This window comes from Colletotrichum acutatum (genome assembly GCF_030867785.1).
Source record: "Colletotrichum acutatum strain CBS 112980 chromosome Unknown BDZ83scaffold_7, whole genome shotgun sequence".
NCBI classification, from domain to species: Eukaryota; Fungi; Ascomycota; class Sordariomycetes; order Glomerellales; family Glomerellaceae; genus Colletotrichum; species Colletotrichum acutatum.
In genome coordinates this window covers 726,101-742,259 of record NW_026849001.1, presented here as the reverse complement: position 1 = coordinate 742,259, position 16,159 = coordinate 726,101, and the positions used below count along the sequence as shown (strand labels likewise).

The following is a 16,159-nucleotide window of genomic DNA, read 5'->3' as shown; positions in this document are numbered from 1 at the left end:
ACCTGATCATATCTCTGCAGACCCCTTTCCTCAATACTTGAAATCACACAGAGCTCTGAGTGTGCGTGGGAGCATCCGCCATCGTGCAGGGCAAACACCTCTGACGTGTCGAGGCACAGAACACAACACGACCACGGTGTTGATTATTTTTGAGTTGTTCCTATTTCCCTAATTCCCTTGAGACAACACGCTACTACGCAAGGTATTTCCCTGGCCGTCACGCTCGGGGGAAGAATCTGGGTGATGCCTGACATGAAGCAAGCCTAGGTGGGGATCGAGGGGCACAGGGGAACTTTGACTTCGTGTTCTTCTTCTGGGGCTACCTCAAATTGTTACGAGAGTCCGTCACTCTAGGTCGTAACGTAGTCGGCATGTTCCGCCTCGCCGTCGAGTCCTGTTGCACCCGCGCCGTGGACGGGTTACTTTTGTGCCTCTCGAGATCGGAGCGCGGCAAGTGATGAAGTACGATGACGCGGAACAGATGCAGGTGTCAGCGTGGCATGATTCTAGCCTTGTCTCATAGTCTTTGGAGTTGACAACGTCTGCGGTCGTAGTAGAATCAAGTATCTATCGGAACAAGCATGTCTTCACTGATGGTTCCCTGACCAACTAGGCCAGATCAAATTCGGTCCTAAACCACTCGAATCATGAATGACTTGACTCTCCGTCCATACATACTGCGGTATCACCTTCGTCACGGGTGCAACGGACAACGTGTAAGCTACATCAGCCGAGTCCACGAGAAGAAACGTCAGACAATGTTCAATGTCCTTCGAGTCCTCTCGCCCAAACATCACATCATGACCCAGAAGTTGAATGTCGACAATGTGTATAAAGCGAGCTGTCAATCATGCAATCCCGTCTTGTTCATCACCAACAACGCCAGAGTAGCGGCAATCATCTCTTCGGATAACCAAGACATCAACTCTCCCAGCCCTCCCACCACACAGATATGAAGTTGAACATCCTATCACTGGCCACCCTCCTGGCCTGGGCCTCTGCTGCGCCACAAGACCCCCAAGTGCCACCAGTCTCAACCTCCATCACGACAATCACCGTCAACGGCCAGCCGCCCGCGTCCACCAAGCCCATCCCAAACAACCCCGGCCCGGACCCGGCTCCCGCCCCCGTCCCCGCGCCCGCTCCCTCAGGCCCAGCACAGCCGGCACCCGCTCCCGGCGGCGCCCACTGCGTCTGCGGCGCAACCTACTGCGGCAAAGTCCTCGTCGGATTCCAAGGTAATGTTCCTTCCTCGCCGTCCTTCATCCACGTCTCCAGACAAAAGAAACCTCCCTTGTCCCCCTTCTCACCTTGCTCTCTAACACTCCGTCCAGGCTACACAACCGAACAAGTAGGCCAGGGCTACTGCGCAACCCCAGGCACAAACTGCGCCGCCGCCGCCCCGGCCGTCGAGTCCCTCGAGAACACCCTCTTTGTCTGCATCTGCCCTCCTGGGCAAAAGACGGGCTCCGCCATCGAGCTCATCTGCCCCTGCCAGGGCCGCTGCAAGAACGACGAGCCCGACTTTATCGGCCGCTGCGAGACGCCCTGTAACCTCGGCTGTGCTCCTACTGCTTCTGCCGCGCCGGCGCCGAGTGCTAGCGCTTCGACTATCCCAGCTGCGCCTGGTCCCGTTGACGCGTTGCCTATTCCTGTGCCGGTCCCGGCTGCACCCCCTGCTGCTGCGAGGAGAGGGTCGTAGTGATGTTGAAGTTCCGTTTTGTCGGATCTCGTGAACACGTGGGCGGGTCTCATTTCTCTTGATTATATTTCCTCTGCGTCTTTGTTGCGGGTCAACGATGGCCGGGATAGGGTATTTCGTAATTCAGCACTCCATGAAGGGTCTGAGTCCTACGCTCTTTTTCAGCTTGGTTGGGTTGCCGCAGCAAATAGGCAAGCTGTGCTTGGGAGAGATCACGCACTCTCTGGATTTGGATACCGGACATTCATTCAAAGTTTGATTACGCAGCACCGGGTGGCCATTTGCGTCGTGAGATGGACTCGTGATTATGCCAGATTCGTGGAATCGACCCAAGGGAAAACGCCTTGCAAGGGCCACATCTACTCCCTACCTCGGTTCTGATTTCCTCAAAGCATGGCAAAGACAAGCCGTAAGAGACCTCGAACCAACGTAGACTGACTGACCGACTGCCCGGGGCCGCATGATCCCAAGGTGAAGAAGAGACAAGTGTTTGCAATAGTAGTATCCTCTTGTGGGAAAACTTCCCACCCCTGAACAGACTGTCTATCGACCACCGACTTTGGGCCATGTCAGTAGTGCGTGGCAAGTGTATCGCCTTGGATACCACACCGTGGAAGGTATGTAGAGCCTCCGAACACTCCAAGAGGCACATATGTTTCCCTCTCTCTGGATTGAGAAGACGGGTCTCAAACGGGTTCCGACATCCTATGGCCCGGACTCCAAGGGCGAGGCATCAGTGGTCGGAGCAAGCTTCGGGTCGGTCATTCTTCGATATTTGGAGAGAAGCTGGGGGAGAAGGGGGAGTTGGGGGTCTGGATTGCGGCTTACCCGTGGGCCAATATTCGATGGCCAGCAGACTTTGTCAGAGTTGAGGTGCTGGCCAAGAAATCAACAATGCTTGAACCGCCCCTTTTCCATTCGTGTAGCGCTGATGGTGTGTTGAGCAGCATTTGGAGAGCATTCGGGCAAGATCTCTTTCTTGCGATAGCATGACCCTCTGCTCAAAGATACTATGGTCTCTCAAGCGGAATAGACACCCCATCGCATCCAACAACGTCCATGCCATGTCATGCCACCCAGGACGTGAGTCAGCCACAGCCACGATCCACACTCCTCCCGTCCACGCCCTGTTTTCGCGCCCATCCATCCCACGATCCTCGCACAATCCGGTCGGCTTCTTCTCTCAAGGTATCCCCATCCACTGCGCCGTGGTGGAAGGGCCTTGGGCGAGAGCGCCGTAACACCTCCCAACCACAAGTTGACCGAGTCCACCCGATGGCTCAACGGTAAAAGCGACAGGCTTGTCGTAGTCATAGGACCACAAATACTACCATCACAACCCACCGATCGGGGTTCGAGTCCCATGCTACCTTGTGGTTACGGCGGTAAAGCTCGGGTAGCGCGGGGTCTCCTCCCGAAAGGGACGAGATTGAGCGTCGAACTTTTATTTTTATTTTTATTTTTTCTTATTTTTGGATACATTTTGGTGATGGTATGAATCAACGAAAAGGAGTTGTCTTGCGACGATGGAGGGATTCGAACCGAGTGGTGGTGGTGATGATGGTGATGTCGCGAGTGGTGTTGAGGACCTTGGGAGAACCGCCCCCTCCCCCCCCCCCCTTTTTTTTTTTTTTTTCGCCCGGAGCGTCAGGCTGGGCAGTAAAGAACGATATTCATTCCCAGATATAGCTTGAATGACTGAAGACCTTTCAAACTCGATTTCCAGTACGTTGGTCGCCATCTTGCTGTACCTGCTCCATCCAGACATCGAACAATGGCCGAGCCGAAGCGTGCTCGCACCCACTGATCCCTTGCCCCTTAGAAAGAGACCAAGCCATTGGGATATCGATCTTCTGTCCAACGGCGGAAGCCGTCCTTTCTCTTTCGATTTGGGATCGTAGGCTAGACGCCGCTCCTAGAATCTATCTCGTCAGTCCTGGGCAAAGCTCAAGGCATCCCAAGACCAAGACCCATCTTCCCATGACATGACCTTCGTGAATGGTGAACAACAACCCCAAGGCAGAATGCTCTTCGAGGAGAGAGCAACATCAAGGCTGAAGAAGAAGTTTCAAACCCACCCTTCAGCCTTCCAGACGATATCCATAGGAAGTCAGCCAGTCTTTTGTCAACCCAAGTCAAAGTCTCTTCCACAACAAATCTCAACATCCCATCTTTACTCGACCCAACATCACCAAGGCACAGCAGCACCAAATTCAGTAAAATCTTTATCGTATTCTTCTACCTATTACATCCCGTTCATCAAAGCCGAGCCCATGTTCCGCACATCTCGGCAGATTTACCCCTGAGAAGACAAAGTCAGCTACTTGGTCTGTCCAAAATGTCCTTGAAAGAAACAAAGAATATTGTCGCAACAAAATCAGACGTGATCAAACGTTTTCTCAGCAACCGCACATTGGTGCGTCTGAGTGAGCTGGGTAACGTGTAGGACTCATCATTTTAGGGGGAGGAGGGAGAGAAAAGAAAAGAAGAACATACCATCCAGGAAGACCATCCGGCCAGGCATGAGTAGCCACACCGTCCCAAGCCCTCCAAAGGGGAAAACCTTGCCAGATGCCAACTAACAGCCCAGACTTCGCACCAGCCAGAGACAGGTCTGCATTGTGGTGAAAGAGTTATTAGTATCATTGAGCCAACACGTCGCCCAAAACTTGAGGCGACGGCCCGCTCCCATCTATGACACACAAAGAAACACAAGGAAAATTACAAATGTTCTAAGTTTGTTCCACTCCCGGACGAGAGAGCGTGAGGCCCCTTTGCCGCAGTCGCCCGGGAAGATCATTTCGTCTTTTTCTGCAATGATGCCCAAACCCCCCCAGTTCGCCAAAGGCACAAACATACAAACGTCGTCAGCCTCCCAGGTCGTCATACACGTCCGACTGTAGACCCACTGCTTTGTCACAGCAGGGCTCCTTTTTTCGTTTTTCAAAAGTGTTGCCTCGCCAGTAGCGAGGGAACGATGCAGTAATACACAGTTGTGAAGAAAAGACCACGCCTCAGAGAAGTCGTAGTCGTGCGCGGCCTGGCATGCCATCAAGCCAAAGAATAAGGTGTCTCGTCACATCCAAGCGCGTTAAGCCGTTGACATATCGGCAAACAGAGACCCTCAAATGCCTGTACGGTCACCCACGTATATACACTCCACAGCGTGGACGGCACCAAGATTGGCAAGGGGTTTACGCCTTGCGGGATCGAGGAGTAGAGGAGCCGTTGGCCTTGGCTCCGCTGGCCTTGGCGCTGCCGTTGGAGTGGCCGGCGACAGCCGAGGCAACGGCGTGAGGGTCGGGGAGGGGAGCCTGGCTCATGCGGCGGAGAGACTTGCGAGTCTGGGACTTGCCGCCCTTCTTGTAGGTTGCGAGGTAGAAGGAGATGAAGAGGACGAGGTAGGAGCTGAGGATACCGATACCAGCAAAGGCGGCAAACTCCTCACCGGCACACTCGCCCGCATTGGGCATCCAGGGGAAGTAGGTCGAGGTGAAGTAGGTGTAGGAGGCGAAGTAGACGAAGCCTAGGATGGTCAGTATTGTGTTGAAAGACGGACTGAGTGCAACTTACCGAGATCGATGATGAACTGGATGATCTGGAAACGAGTGACCCACTCCTTCCACCAGATGCGGACACCGCGGGCACTCTGGAAGTAGTACCAGTACATGACGACGTGGACGCCGAGGTTGAGGGTGATGGGAACCCATGAGACGGCAGTGGAGCCAATCAGCTGGGTGTAGCAGAGGAGAGCAGTCGCGCCGTGGTGGTAGCAGTGGAGGAAGGCTGCAGAGTGTTAGCTTTGAGGGTTACACAAATCAGGGAGGTGCACATACTCAGAGGCTTCTTCTTGAGGAAGAGGAAGACGGTGTCGAGCAGCTCCATGTACTTGGTCAGGTAGGTCATCTAGGCTTGTCAGCTGGTGTCAATCGCACGCCAGTCGATGGAACGTACGTAGTAGAGGACAACAAGAGGCTGGGTCCAGCCGCCGTCGGCGTGGCAGATGGAGTGGAAGATGCCCTTGCGAACAACAGTGGGCAGGAGCTCCTCAATGTAGAGAGCAAGGAGACCGGCGCTGATGAGGGTGAGGATCAAGTTGTGGGCGAGGAAGAGACCCTTGAGCTTGTAGGGCTCGCGGTTGCGCATCCACTCGCGTCCTCCAAAGATGATGGTGTAGTAGATGATGACGAAGATGCCGGCCGACTTGATGGTCGACATGGGCGTGACGCCAGGCTGGAATCTGAACTCGCTCACGGGATAGCCCACGATGGGAGTCCAGACCTTGTCGAGAAGAGGCCATAGGTGGATGCCAAAGGGACGGTCGAGCGTGGGGAGAGGCAGTTGCTCGTAGAACGAGGAAGGTGCTTGAGTGGCCGCCATCTTGAAGGGTTGGTGGTGTTTTTTCGTCGAGCTCGGTGGGAGAAGAAAGACGGGTGTTGTGGCGCGATTATCTACTTGCGAAGATTTGCGACAAGGTGTTCGGTTGCCGTGGGTCTTTCGATGGGGACTCGACACGGAAGACACGGATTGATGGGATGGAGGAGGTAGAGTGTGCTCTACTCAGCAATGCAGCAGCGGCGGCGGCAAAGCGGTTCGATGGACACGACCCAGAAAAGAGGCAAAAGCCTAAGGAGTGACGACAAATAATGGAGGGAAGAAAAGAAGAATGGCAGAAACGCGCTCTCGCTCTCTCTCTACCCGCCGCAAGACACCCGATGAGAATCTGGAGAATTGAGACGCGGGGAGGGGTCGGAAGGGAGGTGATCAGACAACGGGAAAACGCCACGGGCACGAGTTGGTTTATGAGGAGGAGAAAAAAAAAAGGAGGACGGACGGGGAAGGACACGAGCAATGGAGCAACAGCAGCAACAGGCGGCGATGCGAAAAGTTGTTGAGATGGTCAAAAGGGGAAAATTCCGATCCAGAAGGTCAAGGTACCCTGTACTTGTCGCGCAGCCTTTTTCGCGGCCCTCATTTGATCGTGCAGCATGTGATTCGCTGTCAGACCCTAGCATAGCCAATCATGGGCCGTGCCTGGGCCTATGCTCATTTGGGTACCTGGTCGTCCAGCGACTCCAGCGTACCCACTCGACGTAGGTACCTAGGTTTCCAAGGCACTGATACGACCTGTAGCGCGCAAACACGTGACCTAGCTATGTCACCGCCTGAGTAAGTACTGTGGGCGTAGGGAACCTCGAGGTAGGCAAAGTACGGGGAAGAAGATGCCGTCAGAGGCCGGACGTTGTTTCTTATTCACCGTCCTGATTGACTGGCCAGATGCTCCGGTAGGCTTACGTTGTTCGGATACTGCGGTCTGTTCAACCCTTGGCACCACCACAAAACATCCTGCAGACAACGAGCATATCGTCAGCTGCCAAACGACGCGGGCCGTTGCAACCCAGTCTTGGAGACCTTGCAGGTTGGTTCCATGCGTTCCATGTTGGAGAGGTCTTAGTCTTCGGAGACGGGAGTCTTGGGTTGCGCTGAACAAGGTCCAGTTAGCCGTCGGGCTAACCCACTGCCAACTCGCCCTAGCCCCAAAACAACCGTCACGGCCGCATGTACCGAGTACCTCGACTGCTCGTGATGCACATTGCAATCTCGGAAGTTTAGGCTACGTTGCCAATTGCACAGCGCAGACCGTACGGACAGACAGAGAGTCAGGTCTTTTCGTCTGTACTATCTGTAGACTGCATCCCGTATCCATACAAGATTGCCTATGCAAGCAGAAAGAGGGTCAATAAAACAATTGTGCCTCGGCTCCGGCACCCAATTGACCTTGTACTAATCAGCCGTCTCCCACAATCGTCGAATCTCGATGGGGGACGTGCTGGATGCCGTCACAATCTCCGGCTTCTTGGTCCGGCCACCTCCGGCCCCGTGTCGACTGCCCCCTTCCGTCCCAATCAGCCTTCCCCCCCCCTGAAGAGAAGCCGTGCAGCATGTGTATCCGTACTTGTGAGGATTGGATGGTCGGTGCAACGGAGCCTCGAGTTTGCTCCCAACTCCGGCCCGGGGAATTGGTGCTTTGTGTCCATTGCGGGAACCCCGGGGGGAGCCTTACGAGATCCGAACAAAACCCCCGTGGTTCGCGTGTCCCAATGGGCTGTCACATCCCCAGGGGGGAAAGGTTGAAGAAGCACCCAAAACACCATACAACTGTTCCAGGGATTCTGGGGAACCAGTGAGAGCCTGGAGGATGAGTATGACCATTTCCAGATTCGGGGGGAGAATCGCCCACAGTGGCCTGATGATGGACACGCGTGCGAACAGCGCCAACACTGTGTTCATCCGCTGGTGATTTGTACGTCAGGCAGCGGCAACCCAGACACAATTCACACGGCCTGGAGCTTCACAGCTATTGGCTCTGCCTGAAGCAAAAGCACACCCCGAAGCTACGGCTTAGTCATCCAATCAAAATCTCGCAGAATCCAATCCTTTTTCGTGCCTGCCAAACTCCAACCACATCATCCGACTCAATCCCGAACGAAACGCCTGTAGCTTTCGCGAAAAAAAATAATCGTCACCGACGCAACAACCCTCCCGCCCTTCCTTTCGGTCGACCCGCTACCCTCTCCCCTCTAATCACAAACCGAACAACAAAAATGTCTGCCTCTATCCTCCGTGTCGCCGCCCGCGGCTCGACCAGCTTCTTCCGCGCGAACCCCATCCGCCAGCCTCTCGTCGCCCGCTCCGGCATGCTCCTGCCCATCGTCGCGGGTGTCCCGGCCGCCAGCAACTTCAGCACCAGCGCCCGCCTCCGCTCCGGCGACCACGCCGAGGAGACTTTCGAGGAGTTCAGCGCGAGGTGAGCCATATAGTACTTTGGATTGTGGATTGGGTGGTTTCGAAGGGGGGGTCGTGCGGGTTGGAGGGAAACTCTCGGGCGAGAGGGACGATAGGGATGTCGGAAGGATTGGTGCCTTTTTTTGCCCGCCAACCACCATCATGCCACCATCTCCATCCCTCTTCATCCGCGCGACAAAGCCATTGACCCTCCTCGACCCTCGGGATCGCTTCTCATTTGGCACCGCTAACTTTTGCACCACAGATTCGAGAAGGAATTCGATGGCGTCCAGGACGTTTTCGAGCTTCAGGTACGGCCTCTGATACTATGCCCTCGGGATCTGAACCTAGTCCCCTACTACCCCCGGCAAAGAAGTGGTCTGATGGGGCGAGGCTGACTCTTTACCGCAACAACAGCGTAACCTCAACAACGCCTTCGCCTACGACTTGGTCCCCTCTCCCTCCGTCGTCGCCGCCGCTCTCAAGGCCGCCCGTCGCGTCAACGACTTTGCTACCGCCGTCCGCATCTTTGAGGGTATGCATCCCCCTTCCCCAGTTGTTGTTGCAGCTGTGCAACGTGCACCCGATTTTCTTCCGCAGGACCGAGCACCACCGTGGATGCCCTGCACAATTGACCGCATTCCTAACTGACACACCCGATAGGCGTCAAGGCCAAGGTCGAGAACAAGGGCCAGTACGAGCAGTACCTCGAGGAGCTCAAGCCCCTGAGGGAAGAGCTCGGCGTCCCCCTCAAGGAGGACATCTACCCCGAGGAGAAGAACTAAGTTTAACCTCGAATCCAGCAACGAAAGATGGGTTGAAACGAAAGGTGCCATCGAGATTCATCGGGAACCGACTGTCACCCCGGCCAGGGCCAAAACAACAAAACCAACTTGTATATTTCTACAGGAGCACAGAAGAAGAGAGGAAAGAAAGGAGCAAAACCCGACAAAGTCTGCTTGCCGCGTGTGTTTGTGTCTGTAGGAGAAGTCCGATAGAACGGGAGGGGAGTTTTTTCTTGGTAGTGTGATTTTCCCAAATCAAAGTCCCATGTACCATCTTAGAGCCTCTTCTCAATCTCATATGTTCGACCTTGACTGTCAGACCCTAGCGATCGTGCCTCTGGGCAGTCGTGACGTTGAGCAAGCAAGTGAGCCAATTCAGTGGGGAACACTGGGACCTGCATTCCAAACGTCTCGGGAATGTAACGCCCGCACCAAGTCGCAGGTTGCCAAGCGACCCTCCTCATCATCACCACCGAGATAGCAAGACGGGTCTTTCGCAGCATATAGCCATCTATTAACTGCCCAGCTCAATCGCAACCTCTCAGAGCCAAAGGCATCAAAACACAGCGAAACCCTCTCAATGGTATCTTTCTCTCTAAGGGTAAGGGAACCATTACCGAGCTCTCAGTAACCCGGTACACGTCAAATCAGTACAATGTCCTCTCTTGACATCTCCAGACTCTCCTCGCAATCTCCCAATTCCCAAGACCGCCATCACGTAAACCCACGCCTTCAATCCCGCAAATGGGGCCATCTGTTGTTGGCCGAGTTATTGAAAAACTGCAGACCCGCAACGGGCGTACCGCCGCCAGACTCATGCGGCGTAGGCGACGTCCCTCGACTAGCCGAACCACCGCCATTACCACCACCCGCAACGCGTCCCGTTCTCGGGCTCATGACGCTCAGCCGCGGGCTTCGGGGTACGCTCTGCTGCCTCGTCTCTCTGCGTCCGTTCTTGAGCACCCGCAGCTCCTTCTCCACGCGCGCGAGCTCCTTTTCGCGGTCCTTGGTGATGGCCTTGGTCTCGGCAATCTGCCTCTGCATCTCCTTGACCTGCTGTCCGGCATTGGCAGTGACGTTGAGAACCTGCGCGAGGTTGCCCGGGGCCGACGATTGCATCGCGGCAACCTGTTCCTTGAGTTCGCGGTTCTCTCGCGAGAGCTCGCTGTTGGAATGGTTGGCCGTCTGATAAGCGTCTCTCGCGTAGCTTAGCTCGCCGTCCCGGCTCTCGAGCTTCTTCTCGAGCTCCGTCACCTTGGCCAAGGCCTTTTCGAGTTCTGCCGTCTTCTCTTTGAAAGTCTCCGTCGCGACGGAGCCGGCGTTGACGAGGGCTTCTTCGAGAGTGGCGCTCTTGGCCTTCAACTTCTCTTCGAAAGCCTGTGCCTTGTCTTGCCACTCACGGCTCTTTTCCAGGGCCTGTTCCTCTTTTCTCTTTGCTTCATCTCGCTCAGCCTCGAACTTGGCCCGCTCCCGAAGCGACGCCATGTGCGCCGCCTGAATGGAATTGGTGGTCTCGTCGTAGCTCTTGACCCTCTTGGAGAGATTGATGACCTGTTTTCGTAGATTGGACTCCATAGTGTTCTTCTCCTCTAGCTGATGCTCGAGTTCAGATACCTAATCACTCGTCAGCATATGGTTCATGGTGATGGCCAACACTTCCTACCTTGTCCGTCAGAGAATCCAAATACTGCTGCGTCGTTTGAATGTGCAGCTGTGACGGTTGAGGGTTCAGCTGACTGCGAACCGCCGCGTCAATGTCTCCCGGCTCTTGTCCAGGGAGAGGGCTGACGCGAAGGCGTTTGACAGCTTGCTGCTGCTCGCCATCCTACACACCCGATTAGCACTGATTCCGGAACAAAAAAGGGCAACTCACAGTCTTGCGTTTGCGGGTCGGCTCCTCCGCTTGGCTCTCGGGCTGGCTGCTCGAGTACAAGTCGAGAACAGACGAGGGGATAAGCTCGGGGTCCCAGTCAAAGCCGGGGTCGGGAAGGATTGCTTGGTTGGCAAATGAAACGGCGTAGTGATCAATCATCACCCCCTGGTTATCTCTTTCGTCAAGATAGCTTATCTTTCTTGACTGGCACACGGCGATGCATAGCGCATTCTGTCGCACCAAGCCCGTGAAATCCGCCGGCAATAACAGCTCGAGGTGCTCGATAGAGCACGTCGTCGTGAGCCTCAGCAGCATCGGCTTCTTCCCGTTCATTTTGCCCCATTGATCGAGAAGGTCTGTCTGCAAAATGCTGCTGTCGAATCCAATGACAACGTCAAAGTCGCTCAGGTCATCGACGAGAGCCTGCTCGGAGTGCACGAGAACGACGAGCAGCGAATGCTCATCCTGGCTTTCCAGCTCATGCAAACCCTTTAGAGAGTACGCCATCTCCCCGGTGCCGACGATAGCCTCGAGGTACCCGATGACGTTGATATCACGCGCAACAATGAGTATCTTCTTGTGGCTTGTCTGGAGTCGCTCGAGGAATCGGCCCACAAAGAAGAACTTGCTATTGGTACCCATGGCATGCTTCTTGAGGTCTTCTGCGGACAAGACATTAATCGAGTCACCGTCGAGAGGCGCGGGCATGTCGCAAATGTCGCGAAGCTGGTTGAGCATCTTGCCAATAGACTCTACAGCGTTTTTATCGACAACGTCTTCCTCGGACTGCATATCCTTGGTGAACTGCTCAATCGCATTGCGGTAGGACTTGATGGTGCTCCGATACAGGGGACGAATGTTGGCCGGAAACGAGAGCGTAACCAAGTATTCGCTCTGGTCCACGGCTGTGGGGGGGCCTGAAAGGTATGGTTCTTCAATATCCGGTGAAGTGACAGTGCTCTGGTCGCCTGCGGTGGTCTGGTCTTCCGGCAACATGTCCATAGGATGGTCTTCAGGCTGAGGAAGTGTGTTGGAGGCCTCTTCGGGCTCGACTGATCTGCTAATGTCTGAGGGGGATATGGTGATGGGCAGCTGCTCGGCTGATTCGGGCGGCATGAGATTGCCGGGGAAGATGTCTCCCATGCTAGCTGTTTGGTGCTCTTCGTGGATCAGAGGCTCCATCGCTGGCTCGACGGGGGCGCCGGCAAGTCCAGGCATATCTGTAGAGGACGTGACTGGCTCTCCCATGGCCCAGCCTCCTGTGAGAGGCGGCTGCGAGTTGATTTGGATGGATGGATGGTCCATTGGTGCTGAGAATGCAAGGTTTGCGTCCATTGAGGGGCCATCGTGACGAATCTGAGCCGACTCAGTCGTCGGACTCGTCAGTCCTGCCTCGCCTAATGTGCCTTGCAGCGCAGCTTCTTGAATCCTCATCAGCTCCTCTATCGCCGAGAGTGGTTCGTCGCCCGAAGTATCCATGGCTGGAGGTAGACTAAGCGGCCGATCAGCGTCCTGGGACCTGTTGGATGATGAAGGATGAGGAGGAAGTGACCGTCTTTCAAAGCAAGTCTGAAAACTGTCGGCCTCGGAAACCTCGTCCTCGCTGCGTTGTGATGGAGGCGACCCTGAACTGGCGACTGTGGCACTGAAGCGTATGCGCGAAGGTCTTCGACGGACGGTATCAGGGATCACAGGCTCTTCCGTGGAGCTCTGGCTTGCGGAAATGTCTGGAAGAGGTTGAACGACTTGAGCAGCTTGCGTGTTCTGGCTGGGGCGCGTATCAGAGCAAGCAATGATTTGCTCAGTCGCCCACTGCTGAGTGTTGGTCTGTTGTTGTGACTTGCTGGAGGTGCCCCCAGAGGCACTCTTCGCCGATGAAGTTGCTTGAGAAGTCGAGGTATCAAAATCAAAGGCGGGCTGAGTAAGGAAAATAGGCGTCCTGGTAGGCTGCGAGTCCTGGGGATAGTCTCCAATGGTGGAGTTTTCAGCCTGCTCAACTGCGCGCAGTTCGTCGACCTGATGCGATGGAATTGACCTATCAGAGACTGAAGGAAGGGAGTCGTGTTCACGTGAGGCGCGTCGAGGTGGCTGCGATGCTGCAGGCTCTACAGTGGAATGCCGATGAAAAGGTGAGGCTTGATCGAGGTCAAAGCTTGGGCCCTGGCTTGGTTCAGGGCTGTTCTGCGTCAAAGGGATGTAACCCGACGATACCGGCTCCCGTGGGTGATTCTGAGATGCCGGACGAGGCGACTCCAAGGGTGTCCGACGCACAAAGAAGTGTGAACGGTGATCTGGCGCGCTGACAAGTCGGCCCTGGGAATCCGTAGACTTACTCACGGAGGTCCTGAGGCTTGACTGCTTTTGCGAATCCGCAATCTCACGCTCAACACAGGCGTCCCCTTTGTTGCTTGTCGAGGCTCCTTGTCTGCAGGCGAACGGCGAGTCTTGGGTATCGAATGCTGAGTACTCTTGAGAGTCAGGGATCGTCCTTTGGCTGAGGCCCTCGGCAATCACCACCTGGCTGTCCTCGTCTTCGAGGGCCGAGATGGGTTGAGAACCGAGCGACGATGACCCTTGCGAGTCTGATATACTGATGTATTCTGAAAAGTCGCGATCTACTTTGGAGGGAATCGCCACGAAGAAGCTGGCCGTCGTGTTGTTGTATGCAACATCCGAGGCAGCGTCGGTATCAACCTCTGACGCCGAAGACAGCAAGGAAGGAACCTCACTAGGGTATCGCTTCCGCTGGGGTGGGTTCGAGTCGTTGTCCGATTCTGAATCCTGAAGGTCTTCTGACTGCCTAGACTGTGGTCTCCTGCGTCTGTTTGCCGTCTGCACGGGCTGGCTACTGTCGATCGACCTGGTGGGCGGAGTACGCGCCGGTGAGCCCTGCTGTGCTACACTTCGGACGTCTTGCAATACGGATTCTCCTGTTGGCGCGGTGTCGTCCTCCTGATAGAGCAAGTCGAGTTTCCTTCTCCAATCGAATATCGCTTTCGAAGTGACGTCCTTGCTGGGGGCCTGGTGGAAGTCAATAATCGCTCCGATAAACAAGGGGGGCCACTAATAGACTTACCCACGTGGGACGGTATCGCTCGCCGGTTACCGGGTTGTCTTCCCAATCGACGAGATATTCGATATTCGAGCCGTTTCGCCGTTCTTGTAGAATATCCTTAATGATGTACCATTCCTCCTTTGGCTGTTCCTTGTGCTTCTGTAGGTGTTTGGAGCTGCGGCGCGAGTCCCTCGGCATTGACGAGTCGCGATCCACCTCAATAGAGGTGGTGTGTTGTTTTGGTGTTGCTCGTGGGCGCGGCGGATTGGGCTTGCGTATGCGATTTTGGGTCCATGGATATCGCTGTTCTTGGGAGAATGCGCGCGTGTGGTTATGATTTGTCCGAGCAAAGTCGTTAGAGGGGATCTACACGGGTCGCACACGAGGCTACCGTTGCTATCGCAGCTCGTGAAGCTCAAGCCCGAGATGGGAAGACCACTGCGGGTCCACCTGCAGCCTGCCGTGGCTAGTGCACGAGCCACAGTCTCGGCCAATCAAACGCCGCCGACAGCTCACTCAGGAAAGCAGTGGGAAGTAGTCGACGCCGTCTATCAATGTCTCTAGCACAATTGCGACAGCTCGAGGTGCGAGAGTAGATGGAAGAAGAGTGTACAAGGAAAGGCAGCAGGCGACATCTGGGAAAGTGCGGCTAGGCGAGGGACCTTATGTTTGGTCCGTCGGGCATTGACAGTGTTCAAGCTCTCGGCACCGACACTTGCGGGCAAAAACATCATGGCAACAGCCTTGTCACAAAGAACCTCGACCATAGGGAGAACACTCATTAAACCATTCATCAAGTCCACTACCGGTACCGGTGCTACATGTGCTCCAAGGCTCCCAGTTACGGGCCAGTCGACCCGCAGACTCCCTTCTTCATGACAACAGCGCTGAATTTTGATCGTCGTAGATATCTCATACCGTGAACCACATCAAGTCTCTTTTTACTTGTGATATACACGAGTCCCTGGTGACTCCTTTTACCCCGCGCCGCGATGAAATCCAGAATAACTTTTTTGGTTCGTTGCGCCGTTCATACGTAGCCCTTGCGCGCGCCCTGGAAGAAGAAGCGAACGATGAACACCTGCAGAGCTCCCATAAGCACGATGAGGGCGCACTGGATCATGCTGAAGTTGATGATGCGGCCTTCGGTGCTGCGGACGGTGCTAAAGTTGCGGTTCTCTCTGGTGCGGAAGTACTTTTGGCCTCTCGAGATGGTCGAGAGCTGGCCGGAGAGCTTGAAGATGGTCTCCTCGAGGGTGGAGTGCTGTTCGGGAGAGGCGCCCTGCTTGGCGGGAAGCTGAGCGCGAACCTCGTTCTCGACCTGGATTGGCAAGGGTCAGTAGAGCTTGGGATGGGAGTTATTCGGGAACGTACGGCAATCTCGAAGTCGACAAACTTCTCGGCAAAGGTACTCATCTCGTTGTTGAAGCAGAACTCGTAGTCGCCCATCTGCTGGGCCGTGAAGACAAAGTCACCCTGGCGCTCCTTGGCTCCATCGAGGATCATCTTGTTGCCCGGGCCGGTGACGGTGTAGTCGACATCGAAAGAGCCACCGGATTGGACCTGTACGCATCGCTGTTAGCTTGCTGCAGCATTTTGAGGTGGTGATGTACGCACGGCAAAGTAAAAGGCAATCTTCTCGTTATCCTTCTGGGTCTTGGCGTAGAAGCAGGCCTTCTCGTTGGCGTGGAGCTTGTAGGTCAATGCCGTGGCAGCGACCTGGGAAACGAAGCAGGCGAAAAGCCCGCAGGCAATGGCGGACACCCTCATGATGTGTTGTTGCTTGGGGAGAATCCTGGGTGGGCGCGTGAGGGTATCTCTCGTCGACTCGTGAAGCAGGGGATTCTGGACAAGCTGTCGCCAAAAGGGTCACTTAGAACGGGCCACGATTGAAAGTTCGGCGCGGAAAATTGGCGCCGCTACGCCCCTTGGGAGCACGCACGGGCCAGCGGCGGCGT

General features: G+C 55.3%; 5 protein-coding genes across 5 annotated transcripts; 2 read left to right on the top strand and 3 right to left on the bottom strand.

The window, feature by feature from the left end:
- Positions 1 to 952: 952 nt before the first annotated feature.
- Positions 953 to 1,702, top strand: BDZ83DRAFT_747636 (uncharacterized protein; the record flags this gene model as incomplete). The annotated part of the gene is made up of 2 exons (XM_060513472.1): positions 953 to 1,238; positions 1,335 to 1,702. 2 exons carry the CDS (start codon positions 953 to 955, stop codon positions 1,700 to 1,702), a joined length of 654 nt encoding a protein of 217 aa, XP_060370487.1.
- A 3,194-nt stretch (positions 1,703 to 4,896) lies between these two features.
- On the bottom strand, positions 4,897 to 6,082 carry BDZ83DRAFT_647184 (GNS1/SUR4 family protein; the record flags this gene model as incomplete). Its single annotated transcript, XM_060510052.1, has 4 exons — positions 4,897 to 5,228; positions 5,276 to 5,488; positions 5,539 to 5,608; positions 5,657 to 6,082. The coding sequence occupies 4 exons, from the start codon at positions 6,080 to 6,082 to the stop codon at positions 4,897 to 4,899; spliced, it is 1,041 nt and encodes a 346-aa protein (XP_060370486.1).
- A 2,225-nt stretch (positions 6,083 to 8,307) lies between these two features.
- Positions 8,308 to 9,273, top strand: BDZ83DRAFT_747634 (cytochrome c oxidase subunit VA; the record flags this gene model as incomplete). Its single annotated transcript, XM_060513471.1, has 4 exons — positions 8,308 to 8,510; positions 8,754 to 8,799; positions 8,906 to 9,023; positions 9,152 to 9,273. The coding sequence occupies 4 exons, from the start codon at positions 8,308 to 8,310 to the stop codon at positions 9,271 to 9,273; spliced, it is 489 nt and encodes a 162-aa protein (XP_060370485.1).
- Positions 9,274 to 9,890: 617 nt separating this feature from the next.
- Positions 9,891 to 14,598, bottom strand: BDZ83DRAFT_404979 (uncharacterized protein). The gene is made up of 4 exons (XM_060502865.1): positions 14,223 to 14,598; positions 11,147 to 14,167; positions 10,937 to 11,098; positions 9,891 to 10,887 (listed from the first exon to the last, which is right to left on the bottom strand). Exons 1-4 carry the CDS (start codon positions 14,397 to 14,399, stop codon positions 10,006 to 10,008), a joined length of 4,242 nt encoding a protein of 1,413 aa, XP_060370484.1. The 5' UTR covers positions 14,400 to 14,598; the 3' UTR covers positions 9,891 to 10,005.
- Positions 14,599 to 14,967: 369 nt separating this feature from the next.
- On the bottom strand, positions 14,968 to 16,061 carry BDZ83DRAFT_602731 (emp24/gp25L/p24 family/GOLD). Its single transcript, XM_060507189.1, has 3 exons — positions 15,819 to 16,061; positions 15,576 to 15,764; positions 14,968 to 15,522 (listed from the first exon to the last, which is right to left on the bottom strand). Exons 1-3 carry the CDS (start codon positions 15,969 to 15,971, stop codon positions 15,232 to 15,234), a joined length of 633 nt encoding a protein of 210 aa, XP_060370483.1. The 5' UTR covers positions 15,972 to 16,061; the 3' UTR covers positions 14,968 to 15,231.
- Between the last annotated feature and the right edge of the window lie 98 nt (positions 16,062 to 16,159).